The 15054-nt window shown below is 57.4% G+C and overlaps 1 protein-coding gene across 2 annotated transcripts in view; it reads left to right on the top strand.

The window, feature by feature from the left end:
• Positions 1-15054, top strand: part of Eefsec (eukaryotic elongation factor, selenocysteine-tRNA specific) — a 184689-nt gene that overhangs the window by 144614 nt on the left and 25021 nt on the right. For both annotated transcript variants that reach the window (XM_010617323.3, XM_010617315.3), the window contains exon 6: positions 8918-9074. In XM_010617323.3, the coding sequence (XP_010615625.1) occupies positions 8918-9074 (157 nt within the window). The remainder of the gene's footprint in view (positions 1-8917; positions 9075-15054) is intronic.

A 15054-nucleotide genomic window follows, 5' to 3' on the forward strand; every position in this document is an offset into this window, starting at 1 on the left:
GCACTTGTGAGGCAGGCGATGGCACCACTGAGCTAAATCCCCAGCCCTGTATTACCAGTTTTTTAACAGAAAGAGAACAGGGCCAAGACTCAGATGCTCCAATAGCAATAGTGCAAACTAGAAGCCAATTCTTTCTTTTTTTGTCTGTACTTTTACATTAACTTCCTCTACAACTAGGACTTCTTCTTTTCTCATTAGTGTTCCATGTAAACTTTCCCTCTTAGGCATACGTAAAGAAAAATATTAGGTAAATAATAGTCCAGATTTGTAAAGCTCTGGCAAAAATGATGAGGCCTGAACGGTGTATAAAAGCCAGGGCTGAGGCCATGGGCCACATCCCCAAAGGGTCCCTGGCATCTCAGCCACTGTTCTTGCTCTGGTGAGCTCAGGGCCAAGGGTCTCTGTCAGAAGGCCATGCAAGGGCTGTGGCGTCAGGAGAGGAAATGATGTCCACCCAGGGAGAGAAGTGGGCTGCTCAGCAGAAGGCTCAAAGAAGCGCTGGAAGGATCACTAGTCAGATGCTGAGGGACAGGCGAAAAAGGAGAGGGAGGCCGCTCCAGGCCAGGGCAGCTGCTGGAACATGTAGCAGCGAAGTGGCCCCTGACCCTGAGCTATGGAGGACAGCAGCAGCCAGTCAGGGCAGACTGATGCACAAGCCCTTTGTCCTGTCATAGGGATGCATGGAGCAGGCAGAGGGTCCCACAGAGACTGCCCCTCCATAGCCCCTAGCCCTACCTGGCCCCTGAAGCCTGGTTTGTCTGCAGAGCTATAGGGTTTGGGGCCTGGCTGTCACTTATTCAGTGGGGCTGTGTTTATCCATCTGTGACAGCCACACCTTCCTCAGTACCAGTGTGAGTACAAGGTGGGCACCCGGATAGGAAGTGCCTGCGGTGCTTGCTGGAGTCCCTGGCACCCTTGTGCCTGCCCACACACCTGGGGTACCCTCCTCACCCCCATCCCAAGTGCCTACCCTCTCACCCACCTCTCCACAGCTCCCTGCCCCTGGCAGCTTGCCTGGCCCCATCCACGTCCCTTTTTGTCGGACAAAGGTGGCCCTGCTAGCTCTTCCTGGTTAGGCTCCTTCCCCTGGTCTCCAGTTGGGAGCAGCTGAGGAGCATATGTAGCATATAGCCACTGTCCTGCCCCTAGCTGGAGTGGGGACCCAAGGAGTGGCAGAGGATGAGCAGAAAGGCGGGATGACAGATGCTGACCCTGAGACGCGGTGAAAGAGAGAGCTACCACCATGTCCTTACAAGGAAGATGGGGGCCATCCGTCCTACCATAGGGTGGGACAAGGAAGAGAAGCAGGAGTGTAGACAGCTAAGGGCTGTAGCTGGCTCTGAATGGACTCTTGGAAAACAGGGTGTCGTCATCGCTGTTTCCTGGCACCCTCCTCGTGGCACAGGCGCCTGGTTCTTGGCTGGAGTGGTGACGAGATATTGCCCCCACCTGGGGGTCAGGCCAGTTGTCAGCTATTGCAGGCCAGGCACCCCTGGCGCCGGTCAGGACGGCCTGAGGGCTGGACCACAGCAGCCTGTGGCCTGCACCCAACCAAGTGTAAACACTCAGATGCCACCTGGAGCCCTGGCAGCTTTGAAGTCTGTACCTCGCTGCCTCCCGGCTCCTGGCTCTGCCCCTTCCACTGCTGGTGGCTTGTCACAGGTGCCTGGGGCACCAGGGAGCATGCTAGCTTAGGGCACAGGCTGTCCTGCCCCCTGCCCCTACCCCAGTAGAGCTTCATGGGCCCATGCTGGTCCTGCTGCCCACTCTCCCCCCTGCCCACCCTGGAACCAGTGGGACCTTACTGGCTTCTCGGCCTGTCCCATGTCCCTTGTTGCCCTGGAGCCCAAGGCTCTGAGCCATGCCAAGGGCCATGAGCAAGGCCTGATGTCAAGTGCTCTGGAAAAGGTCAATCCCTTCCTCTCCATGGATAGGCAGCACCTTTGGGAGCCATCCCTGGTGGTAGCTGGGTGGTGGTGGTGCAAAGAGAACAGAAATGGGGACCATGGGGGTGAGGAGGTGGGGAGCCCTGGTCTGTGGACAGCAGTCTGACAGTGTGTAGGGACAGGGCATGGGGTACGTCCACCCCAGGGAGGGTCCCCAGATTCTGGACCTCTGGAGAGCGTTTGATGAAATGAAATGAAGCTAATTTCCTTCCTTTTACAGCAGCAACCTGGGGGTGGGGCAGCCTATGCAGTGGTCCTGCTTTTACAGGAGGACACTGAGCATGGGAGGGAGTGGCTTATCTAGGCCCTACAGTGGCCAAGCCAGCCCTGTCCTGTGGGCTGTGCAGGGTTCTGCTGCTCCATTCTCACACAGAGACATTTGCTCTCTCAGATCTGTCCCTCCAGTGATGGAGGAGAGCTTGCTGTGCTAACCTGCGTTACCCCACCCCATGCTACTGGTCCTAACACTGAGACTCAGAGGGGCCCTGCCACAGGCCACAGAGCTGCACGGGACAGAGGAGCAGGGAACCTTCCCTCCCTCCTTGTGCCACTTCTCAGATTCGAATTAGAACGCTGCAGACCTTTGTAGGTCCCAAGCTTTATCCTGGGAGCTGGGCCCTGAAAGAGAGATGCGCATGTAATGACATAATTATGTACCCCCACAGCCGAGTCTCTGCTCCGAGGCTGGGGACTGTGGGGACTTGTCTGGCTTGGAAGCAAGGCCTAGATGTATGTCCTTGTGCAGCCAGTGACTGCCCTGGGGAGCTCCCTGCCTCCCCACAAAGACCAGGAGACAACGAGTTATCCATGCGGACACAGTCCCCACCTAGCAGGGCTGGCCAGAGTTCAGCATTGTCCCCAGGAGTAGGGACTGTAGAGCAAGTCCCACAGGCCTTTCCTTGGGTTTGATGTCACCCTGATTGATTGGGGAATGCAGACCTCCCACCTGTTCTGCCCTCCAAAGGGCTTCCTTTTTGGCTGTACTGCTCCGTGGTCTCTGGGATCTCTCCTTTTGTGGGATGCCTGTGATCTAGAGAAGAACCTCCCCACCCCTGCCCTATAACAATGAGTACCTACAGAGCTAAGCTGTGTCCCCCAGGCCTCACCTGACATGGAGGACAGGTGACAGCGCCTGGCCTCACCAAAGCTCTCCTGAAGTCTTGGTCTCCCTGCCTGCCCCTCACCAGACAGCCCCTTGGAGTCCCTGAGTTCAGGGATTATCTCCTCCAGGGTCCTGCGTCTTCCAAGCTGGGGCTGGCAGGGAAGAGGCTGCCTGGTGCCTCTGGGCTAGACTTGCAGGCCCACTGTGTGCCCAGCCACAGCCCAGCTTGGGGAGCCAACAAAATAGAGAAAAATGGGCCCTTGTGGGCATGTTCCCTGCTGTGGATGGACAGAGCCAAGACCCGCGTGGGGCCCTGGGCAGTAGGAGGGGCTCCTGACTGCCAGGCTGCATCGGGATGGGCCATGTGACTTCTCATAACAGCCTTGCTGAGCCCCCAGTTCTGCCATGAGTGTGCCTCCCCTTGACATGGCTGGGAGCCCATTCCATTGGCTGTGCGTGAGGGGCCCCCAGCCTCCCCTCCCTCAGGGGTGGCCACACTCACAGTGCCACACTGACACGTGCTGCTGTGAAGTGACAGCGTGGGGCCCTTCGTGTTGCAGGGACCACACGGGGCTCCTGGCTGTGTACTGAAGGCCCTCTCCCTACCTCACCGTGCCTGACCCCACAGATGGACACAAAGACACAGAAGTATGTGGGAGGGGTCGTTGCACTTGCTCAGTGTGGTTACATCTTCTGGCCAAGCTGTAAAGCTCAAGAACAGCAATGACGGGGACCCTCCCTTTCCGAACCCCCACTCCAGCTGCAGTGGGTATGTGAGGCTGGGTGGCAGGAGGGATCCTCGTACCCACCTCCTCCCGGATGCTTAGAACAATATTATGGTCGTGTAGGTCAGTGAACTGGCCATGATACAGGGCCTGGTGCCCGCACGCTGCCCCACAAAGCCACAGGAGAATGTAAACAAGCACAGAAGCCCTGACTTCCTGCCTCATCCTTTGTTTACGTAGCACTAAAACTAACTCCGGGGTCATCTCTGTCTGACATGAAAGTTCTGAAGCTTTTTGAAGTTCCCTGGAGTTAATAAAATTAGTCTGCCCTCGTGAGACCAGGCTTAGGGAAAGATGGACCTCTGCTGTCTGCATTTGGCTTTTTTAAGTTAATATTTTGTAAACTAAAGAAAGGAAGGGCAAGGAAGATGCAGGCAGGGTGCTCTGAGGGCTACTTTGAGGCACAGGTAGCCTGCCTGAGACCCAGGCTTTGAGGCTGGCGGGTCCTGGCCACCCATGGGCGCAGTCTGTGGTGTGTGCTTCCAAGGCCTGGTGGTTGGCTGTCTCTCAGATGTGTCCTGTGCCCTAGACACCTTCACAGCAGTGAGCAAGAAAGGTTACCCCGAAGAGCCAAGAGGTCCTCTTCTTCCCCTCTCCCCTCCCCTTTGGGACCACCCCGTTGCCCCTCACTGAGTGCTTACTCAGCAAGACTCGTGTGGGGCAGGGCTGTGTGAGGCCAGGCCTGGGGACAGCCCTTTTCTTGATGCCAGGTCCAGGGAGGGGACGGATAGACCAGCTGACAGGGGTAAGGCAGGGCCACTGGCTCAGGCCAGGAGGGCTCAGCCTCAGTCCTGGGGTGTGGCGGAGGCTATCTGAAGGGAGCGTGTATAGCAGAGACTAGGTGGGTCAGGCAGTCCCCTGGGGGACAAGGAGAACAGACCATGGGCGGGGAGGGCGGGAGGAGTCAGGGTGATGGGCACGCTTGCTAGCTGGCCTGGGAAGGTTTCTCGGATATATCACCAGTCCAAATTTGTCATACTATTTATTTCTGGACTGCGCCTGCTGTTGTGTGTTGTGTGTCTGAGGTTGCTAATAAACACACAAGGCCACCAACACGGTACTCAATGCAAAGGGCCAGGGCCAAGCCACCCACTCAGTGAGCATCGCAAAGGCCCTCATGGGGACAGTTGGCACCAGTTTTGTGGGCAGGGGAGACTGCAAAGGAGGAAGTGGCGGAGAAGGCACAGCCTGCCCCACTGTAGCCCGTGCCTCTGGGAAGCCATGAACAGAAGAACACGTGAGGATGTGACACTGGCCAGGTGTTCATCTGAGGACAGGCAGGTGGTCAGACAGGAGCAAGGTAGAATACAGGGAGGGCAGGCTGTGGCCACAGGGTTACCAGGCCAAGGCCCAGTTCTGGCCCTGTGCTCAGTTTATCAAGCGACAGCAGCTGTCAGTGTCTGTCCTCAGTCAGCTTCTTGTCACTGGGACAGCACACTTGTCGTACACAATGTATCTGGCTCATGATATTGGGCTGTAGTCCTTAGTCAGAAGGCTCCAAGAACTGTGTTAGAGGGCAGCTGCTTACAGCAGGGAGACCAGAAGAGCCAGAGGAAAGAGGGACCCGTGACGTCCTCTGCCCAGCCGGCTCCCAGGTTTCTTCTCGGACTGTGAGCTCGAGCAGGGGTTGATGTGCCTGTGAGGCTGGCTTGGGATCCAGGCACCCCTCAGAAGCCCCACCTCTGAAGACCAGAGACCTTGGGGACATTAAGGTCCAGACCAAGAGAGGTAGGTGCTGACTGCTGCCTGTACTGGGAGGTCCACAGGCCAGTTCACAGCACACTCCAGGTCATGGCAGTGTCTACAGTGCTGGTGGGAACAGCAAGATCGTGAGGATGGCCAGCTGAGAACCCTGGCCCAGTCCTGGCAGTGCCATTCAGAGGGTGATTCTCTAAGTGGGAGCTGGGCTCCTGCTTCTCCTGTGTCTCAGTCACATCTGTCCCCAGGGCTGAGAAAGGGCCTGGGGCCCCTCCTCCGCGTCCCTGGCATCCTGGCTGTCACTGCAGCTGCAGCCCAGGTAAGCCCACCACAGTTGCTCCTCACTGGTCTTGGGCCTGATGGGTGTGGGCTTGTGCTTCTGCCATACTGCTGCCCTCACGTGACATGGCCCACTCAGACATTGTCCCGGCCTCAGCTGCAGTCTCTGCAAAAGGGATGATGCCTCTGCAGGTGAGGGGATGGAGGGTTGCTCAACACCCAGGGGGCTCCACAGGGTGACATATGAGTCTCAGGGTGGACTCTTTTCCCTGCTGCAGGTGGCCCATGGAACAGAGGCTGGGTAGGGACAGGAGAGAGCTGCCCTGGAGCCATCAGGCCAGCTCTGCTCAGCTCCCAGACTGGCTGCAGAGAGTGAGCTGGCAGGAGCCCTGGGCAGAGACGAGCAAAGCCAGGCAGAGTGGCAAGGCCTGGCCTGCACCATCTCTCTGTGTCCTTCCTGGAGGCCCACACAGACCCAGCCGCTGGGACAGAGGTGGCCCTGGGAGAGCTCCCGGAGCTGAGTCCTGAAGGACAAGGAGACCCTGTGTGGGAGCAAGTCCTGTGAATTATAAAGGGCTGTGCGAGTGGAAATTATTATTCTTATCATTATTTGTATCCTATTCATCAATCACCGGGGAGAGGAGGAATGCGAGTACCTTTTATCTGCTGCTATGAATCAAATAGAATAGGATATGTTTTTCCAAAAGGTTTTTAGGGTAAACGAGACAGTTTCTGCTTTTCAAAACAATCCATCTGGGGCCTGTGGCCAAGCCTGAGTAGAAACAAGATGCTTCCAGGGCTGAGAAGAACCCAGCCTGTGGGTGCCAGAGTTCTTCGCCTTGGGAGGGGACAGAGGGAGGCCACCAGCTGCCTCTTCTGCCCAGTGTGCTGTTGTTACTCATAAGGGCTGGCCTGGGATGCACAGAACTCTCATGCCCTTGGGTGCAATTGTGCCTTCTTCCCCCTGGTCAGCTGGGCAGAAGCTGGCAGCCCCTCTGACAGAGCCAGACACACACAGTGGACATCATGTGCAGGTGTGGCCCTGCCTGCTGGGCAACTCCCTAGCTGTCTCCTGACTCTGGCATGCACAGGGCACTGTTGGTGAGAACAGCAGGGATCAGCATGGTTGAAGGCCTCTATGCAAGGTCTGTTTGGCTGTACTTCTGGTTACTGGCTTTTGGGCGGGTAGTTGCTAGCTGCTTTTAGTATTGAGATTTTCTTTCCACGAGAAATGTATGTGAGTTTCTAAAGTTCAAGCACAGTAGGTGTAGGCCATACATATGGACGTCAAGACCAGGAAGATGATGCAGGTGTCCAGAGTGGGGGATGTGCCACCCAGGGCCATGAGAAGCCTGCCCATTGTGGCCCAGTGGTGGCCCTGTGGATGTGGCTCACAGGAACACAACCTGGACCCCGTTACCCTTTCTGCCAGACTCCTTCTGGCCGGAGTCTGCCCACCCCTCAAGCATAGTTCTTCCTGGATGTCCCTGGGGGCCCTCCTGATGATGTAGCTCTCCCAGGGCCAGAATGAGCAGCTGTCCACCCTTGAGACTCTGGGTCACCCTGTGGACCCCCCTAGGTGTTGAGCCATCCAGAAACCCAAGGGGCAGACGGCAGCTACTATCAGGGTCCCTTCGTTCTGAGGGCCGTCCTGCTCATGGTCACCTGAACCCATCCCCCTCTCCAGCCCTGGGCCCCATCTCTGACTTGTCTCTACTGTCCCCACTGACACCTTCTCCAGAGGAGCCAGAACCACCCCATGCCACAAGCCACATCACCTCCTGTAGGAGGCTCGGGCCTGCATGGTCACCTGTGTAGCTCTCCCAGTCTTGGACCCTGTGCCCTTTAGTCCCCACTGCTTTGGGGCTTGCTCGGAGCCTGGAGCACCCTGTCCTCTGCTCATGCCATCTCTGGGTCAGCTTCCTTATGCTCTTTGGGAAGCCTTGTGACTGTGTCAGGACACAGCAGCCACTTCTGACTGGCTCACCCTCCTACTGCTCGTGCTCCACTGACTGCCAGACCCCACTCCAAGTGTTTGGCTTTATTTTAATCTGCACACTTCTACTGGAGAAACTGAGGGACAGAAAAGTTAGCCAACTCGCCCCGGTTACACAGCTACTAGGTTTAAAGGCAGAGTCTGGCTCCAGGGATGGTGCCGTAACCATCCTCTTCTTGCTGGTTGCTCTGGAGCCCAGTGAATGTTTTGAGGTAGGATGAATGAAGACAAGCCAGCCCCAGCTCCTGCCCTGGGGGGTCGCAACAGCTGAGCAAGTATCACGGGCTGGGGTAGCTGGGAGGTGCAGAGGCCCTGGTTTGTGGGATATAGCAGCCGGAAGAGAAGTTGTAGGCTGGGAGTGCAGGGGGCAGCTCTCTGGAGCAACCCAGTGCATGACCAGAAAGCCTGCCTGCTTGGAGTGGTGCTGCAGATACCCTCGTGGGCCAGAAGTGACTGAAGGAGTCGGTCCTCTCCCCAGAGAGCACAGAAGGGTTACCTGGTAGATCCTTCATCCACGCACGCATTTCAAAGGTCAACAGTGGAGAGGGTGTACGTGAAAGTCCCCAGGCCTGAGGAAGGATACTCCCCATCCCTTCTCTGCATCCTCCTGTCCTTGTCGTACGGCTTGGCAGTGTGCCCTCCCTTGCTTTCGCACTGCTGTCTTACACAGAACATGATGCCCAGGGCCGCTGTGCCTGTCCTCTGTAGTCCTGGCGTGGTCCCTGAGGCCATATGCCACTCGCTCCTTTGCGTGCATGGTTTCCCATGGGAGGGCAAGTGGACGGGGCGGGGGCTGTGTGCTTGTGATCTCCATGCAGTCCCCAGTGGGAGGCCGCTCATCATCACAGCCCGAGTTTGCCAGAGCAGGGTTGGTGAAAACAGGAGGTGGCCCAGCAGGGGAGAAGAGGCCTAGGAGAAACTTCCAGATGAGCACAGCTGATGCAGGGTCCGGCTGGGCCCTGCCATATTTTCACACATGAGCGTAGCGTCCCCTCCCAGCCTAGGCACCTACAAAGAGATGAGAAACAGCAAGACAGCAGAGGTGTGGGGCCCACAGGAGATGCAAACACTAACGCCTCCCTCCTCGCTCCATGCCTGCCATTGTCCACAGGCAATGGATGACTACAGCGTGATCGGCCGCTCTCTGTTCAAGAAGGAGACCAATATCCAGCTCTTCGTGGGGCTCAAAGTTCACCTGTCCACAGGGGAGCTGGGGGTCATCGATAGCGCCTTTGGCCAGAGCGGCAAGTTCAAGGTCCATATCCCCGGTAAGTGCACCATCTGCTCCAGCTCCAGGGCACCATGCAGGGCATAGGAGAGTGGCAGAGATGGTTCCAGGACGTGCTGCTTGGCTCAGTTTGCTGATCCTGCTTTTGCAGCATGTATTCTGGGAGTCCAGACACAGGGTCAGGATCTGGCCTGAGCAGGGTCAAGGTCAGAGTCTGAGCCCCTGCTCCCTCTCCTGGGCATGACCATGGACGCGGCCCAGGTCCTTGTGAGTGGGGATACAGTGGTGATACCACAGCACAGAGTTGATACAGCCTGGTGCATGCAGCCATGCCCTGCAGGAGGGAGGGATGCTCAGCAGTGAGAGGACCTCCCTCCAGGTGGAGCTGGCCTTGGGTGCCCCTGGGCCAAGGGGGCAGAGTCCTGGGCTTCTTCCTGCGCTGGTCCCTGGGCACCCAGGCATTGGTTTCACTTTCATTTTATAGAGGGTCTGCCAAGTGCCAGGCCTTGAGGTGGTGGGAAGGACGGACAGTGAGCACACCACGTGTGTGTGCATATATGTGCAGTGCGTGCGTACACAGGACGGGAGTGTGGGAGAGACAGAGGGAACACTCACATCCACACACTGGGATCCTTGATCTTTTATTCCCCAACATTGTCTTACAAAAAGTTCCCAACACAGCTGAGTTGAAGAATTTCCCCGTGATCCCCTGGCAGCCTCCCCTCGATGTTACCCAGACCATTCCTGTCCTATACGTCATCGCTCCAGGCTGGTCACAAAAGAAAGGGGCAGCGGCAAGGGGGCTCCGTCCGCACAGCAAGGTGGCACCCACAGAGAATCTCCCTAAAGACGGCGCTGGGCCAGCCCAGCCGGGAGGCAGGGCTCCATGTCTCCTCTGCAAAAGTGAGGGGGCTGTGACCTCTCTGGAGCCTTCTCCAAGCCCCGAGGCCATAGATGACACTGCCCTCTCCCAGAGAGGCTGGGCCGTGAGGCCACCAGGGCCTGCTTCTCCATGGCACTGGACTGTCCTTGTCTGACTGCACCCCCAGGCCTCCATCAAGCTGGGGCAGAGCCGGGAGACAACACAAAACTGCTAGGAGATCCTCTGTCTTCCAAACCCTGTCCACCCTCCCACTACCCCTCCGTCTCTACAGTGCTTCCTTCAGCCACCCCAGAATCTTGTTGGTCCCCTCATTTTGGGTGTGCACTGTGCCCAGACCTGGGGCCTCTCTCTGGGCTCCAGAGAACAGGGAGTGGAATGAGCCGGGCCAGCTTCCAGACCTTCTAAACCACTCTGCCAGGCTGGGGTGTGCTTCAGTGAAGGTGGTCCTGTGGGGTGTCTCAGTGGAGCCAGGCACCCAGAGGGGCAGTGCCCAATGGGCAGGGTGCGCATAGCATGCTCACCCTTCCCCAGAAGCACTGTCCCAGGCAAGGGGAGGGGACCCCTCTGCATCCTTCTGGGTGGTCTAGGACCGTGCTGGTCTCCACTCAGCTCCCCTCCCTCTGGCCAGGGCACTCTCGGGGTTGGTATCCTGGGAGGAGGCAGGAGGAGGCAGCCTGGGTACGCTCCCAGGCTGGGCGGGCTGAGGAGAGAGGGATGCGGCAGCTTGTGCACTAGAGTTCACATTCCTCTGTAGGTCAGCTGCCTTCTTAGTTGTCTGCTTCCTGTTTGTGGTGTTCTTGTTAAACATCACTGGTCAGATTCCTTCATCCCACCCTCCACCTTCCATCCCTCCCTGGGCCCTCTTGCTGGTGCCTCCCTTTAACCTTTTTGAGGCGCCTTCATTGTGAAAGCATCTTCAGCAAGCCAGAGCCACCCTGTGCCAGGGAGGAGAGGGCGTGGCAGGAGATAGGGAAGCCACATCCCATACTCGAGGCTCCTCAGAGTGGGGAGCAGGGCTGTACTCTGCAGAGCAAGCTGGGCTGGGCAAGATAGGGCCCTCGGGGCACCCTTGCGGCACCCTGTCCCTGGGGTTGCAAGACAGATGCCTGCAGGGGTTGCAGAGCCAGGTGACAGACAGCACTTTGACTTCTACTATGTGGGGATGTGGGCACTGGGTCCCTCTGTCTCACCTGTGATCAAAACAAGAACTATCTGAATGAAACAGTTAGAGGCTGGAGGAAGGGCTAGGAAGCTTGCTCTCCTGGAACTGCTCCCTTCAGAGTCCTTGTGCTGTCAGGACCCCACGGTGGCTTTGCTGGAGAGGGAGTGGCCAGAGGGAATTGCTGGGCACAAACAAGGCCCCTACCTGTGTGGCTGTATCCTGGGAGCCGTGGGTTAGGGCAGTAGGTCGTGCCTCGCTCTTGTCCCCATGTGGCAAAGGGTCGATACCCTTCTTGGGGACTTCCCACTGGAGAAAGGAGGGGACTTTTTCCTGACCCCTTACAGCTCTGAGTTTGCTTTAGGAGAAGAGGCAAATGTGTGTGGAACTTTCTCCTCTGTGGCCTGCGCCAGCTCTGCCAACAGCCAAGTGCATGGTGGGCACCCTCCACAGGGGCCTTCCTTGCCAGCCGCTCTAGGGAAGCTGCCCTGGGTGCCCCCACTTCAGCACAGGGAGGATGGATCCCATCCTGGTATTAAGCCATGGATTCCCACATCCTGCTGCACACACTCTCCGCATCAAGTGACCACTCAGCTGCCAAGGCACAGAGCTTTGAGCACTCTCTGGATGAGGCCAGAGCCACAGTGCCCACCAAGGGTCAAAGCCATGCCCATCCTGCCCATGGGTGCCACCCTCACACTAGGAGCCAAGTGTCTTCCTTGTGAGTCAGGAGCTTGGTCTTTTTGGGAGGTAGCCAGAGGTTGTAGGTCCTGCCGATTTTCACAGGGTGATCTGCTCTGGGAGATCTTTAATAACCTTTTAATTATTGTTGACCACAACTTCATGGGCTTTTAGGCAGATGGGACACAAATGAAAGAGAATTGTAGAATCATACACAGAAGCAAGGACCCATGGGCTCTTTGGTTTACTACTCGTCAGCCCTCAAGATGAGGAGTCCAGTGAGCCTCTGAAGGTAGCTGTCCCCTACCCCTGTGCTGTCTCCATAGGCCTCAGCACCAGGCCATCCTTTACAGGGCAGGAGCTGGGGCTCAGGATGCACAGCGCAACCTGCCTGGTAAGTGTCAGAACTCAAGTTCCAACCCGGAGCACTCACTGCTGACCATTCTGAGAAACCAGACAGGCAGGGTTGCTCCCAAGCCCTGGCCACTACCACTGCCATCGCCACCACTTTACCCAACTCTCCACAGCCTCATGTGGCACTGCCCCACTCCGCAGAGAGGGGACAGAGGCTCCTTGATCACGGTGGCACGGTCAGTGGCGTCTCAGTCTGGCCCTCGTCCCCAGGGAGTCTGCAGTGGATGCAGAGCCCCTCTCTTGAGGCTGCTCCCGCCCTGCCAGCTGGCTTTTCCCTGTGAGTTTCCCACCCATCCCCAGGACTCAGGTTCCAGTGGGATCCTGCACTGTGTGCGGAGACAGCAGGCACACTCTGTCACCCTGTGTTCCAGGACAGGTGGCATCCCTTACCCTTCCACAAGGATTTTGGTGCTGCTCACAGAGGCCCCGCCATGTCAGAATTCCTGCTGGACACTGGCATGGAGCCGGAGATGGCACAGAGCCTATGCTGGCTACCCACAGGCACCACTCTGTGCCCCTCACAGCATGGGGGCAAGAAGCCAGACCAGGGCTACAGAGCCTTGACTGTCCAGGTCATTCAGGAGGGCTGTGGCACTTGGAGTCACCTGCTGGTCTTTTCTCACCCAGCAGGCCTGGCATCACTGACCGTCTTCCTTTGCCAGCCTTCCCGTACCACGTACCTGCTCCTCCACGTTCAGGCCTTTGTCCCGGTGTCAGACTCAGCACTAGCTTTTGGGCACCCAGCTCTGGGAATTCACTGCGGACTGTGTGTCCACAGTGCTTTGTGCCCCCAGAGCCCCTGCTCCCTCTCTGCTCGGGCTGGGGCCCCACAGCAGGCATCCCAGCTCCAGGCCAGAGGCTGGCAGTCCGAGTTCACAGGGACTGGAAGGGCTGGTTTAGACAGAAGCCTCCCTCCCTGGCTTGTAGGTGCCACATTCTCCCTGTGTCTGCACGTGGTCTCTTTCGGTGTGTGCCTGTATCCTCCTCATCTGTTCTAACAGGGATTAGGATCCGTCTTAGTGGCCTCGTGTTAACACCCCCTCTTTCAAGACCACAGCCATATTCTGAGGTCCTGAGGTTGATACCTCTGCCTGTGAAGTGGGGGTGCATTCAGTTTGTCACCATGAGAACAGTGACATTATACAACCTCCCACTTTTATGTACTGTGAGCCACATTTGTGCTGTGTGCAGTGGTACACGAAGCCACGAGGTCTTACTGCAGGGCCCCTGGCTAAGACTGGTATCAAAGCAGCTTCCCAAGGGAGGGGACACTGCTCTGGGCTCTGAGGACCTGTGGGGCCCCTGTGTTCCTGGAATATGCCTGAGCCAGCCTGCACGTAGCATGAAGGACATGCAGCGCTGCGTGAGCCATTCCTGTTGGCCCTGAGTGTCATTTCAGTGGCCACCCATTCAGCCCCCACTGTGGGTTCCCATGCCTGCAAATTACAGCCACATCTCTAAGACTGTGACAGGACCGCGCCCGTCCTTAGGCTGAGGACCATGGACTTACATCCCCTCCCCACATTGCAGCCTGGGCTTGGAGACCCAGGCACAAGAGGAGCATCTCTGCTGTAGCTGGGTCCATTGCCAATCTCACCTTGTCCTGGCTCCATCGGGTAGGTGGAGGAACCAGCTGTCCAGTAAGGTGCTTTGTCCTCATACTTCCTCCTGCCCCGAACCCAAGCCCCTCCACGCTGCCTCCTTCCTCAGGCCTGCCCCATGTGAGCTGGCTTCCCCTCAGGCGGGCTATGGGTGGGGCTGGGGCTCTGTGAGAATCAACCTCCTGCATTTGCTTGCTCGATGATTCTTCCTGGGACCACCAGCCAGGAGAGCTGGGCCTCCAGGACTCCGTGGAGGAGTTGCATGGCCAGGCGCAGGTTGCAGCCTTTGTTTGAGATCGGCAGCAGTGTTTCCTGTCTCCAGCCACAGCAGGCCCAACTGAAGATAGCTGGCTGGCTGCATTTAGTATAGACGTGCAGCACTCCCCCACACCCCACAATGGCATCTTCTGTATTTTGTTTGAAGAAAGAAGAGTTTATTCAACAACAGCTTGTATTAAAATCCCTCCCTGACCGTGGCTGCTCTGCTGAGAGTCAGGCCACCTTGGAGGGCATCCAAGGTGTCTTGTTAACCTTCGGAGCTCCAGACTTCTAGCTGATGCAGTGCGTGACAAGCCAATCCTGAGTGCCCAGCATGTGCCCACTTCCTGGAAGGTGAGGTGAACCCCTTTCCTGGCCTTTCTGCCCCAGGAAGCTTGGCAGCACAGGGCAGAGGTCTGGTGCATCTGCAGGGGCAGCCATCACTCAGCTACATACCACCTTTGCTGGGCTTCAGTGGCTACGGTGTCACTATGTCATCCCAGTGTGTCAAGAGAAACTAGAAACATGAATTATTGTTACATGATTGCCTCTCAGACATGGGCCACTAGGTGTGGCCTCTGTGTGGTGCCAGGTCTAGAATACACTGCCCCTCCCTCCACTGTAGCCTGCAGAAGCCTTCCTCCTAATCCCTTGAAGGGACACCTGAGAGACCACCTAGACAGAAGGGGACCTGACACCACTTGGCTGTGAGACTCCTAGAAATCCAAGAAAAAAAAGTAAAAATTCACCTTTGTGCCAAAGGGCGGGGATGCTGAGGGCTGTGGGGTTGAGGATGTCACTGTGCTTCCTTCTGTGAGTGGGGCCCAGGCAGCAGGCTGCTGGGCTGTGTGCTCCCCTCTTTTCCTCACACATAAAACATGCTCTGCTGCCTGGCCAACCTCCTGGGGACAGCTGCAATCTGTGGAGCGATCCTGTCACTAGCCCTTGGGCTTCCACTGGAGCCCTCGGCCAGCTGCCTAGAGCCTGGCTCCTGCCAGCACCACATTGGCTTTTGCTGAAAGAC

Source organism: Fukomys damarensis, unplaced genomic scaffold (genome assembly GCF_012274545.1).
Source record: "Fukomys damarensis isolate Sample0158 unplaced genomic scaffold, DMR_v1.0_HiC HiC_scaffold_37, whole genome shotgun sequence".
NCBI classification, from domain to species: Eukaryota; Metazoa; Chordata; class Mammalia; order Rodentia; family Bathyergidae; genus Fukomys; species Fukomys damarensis.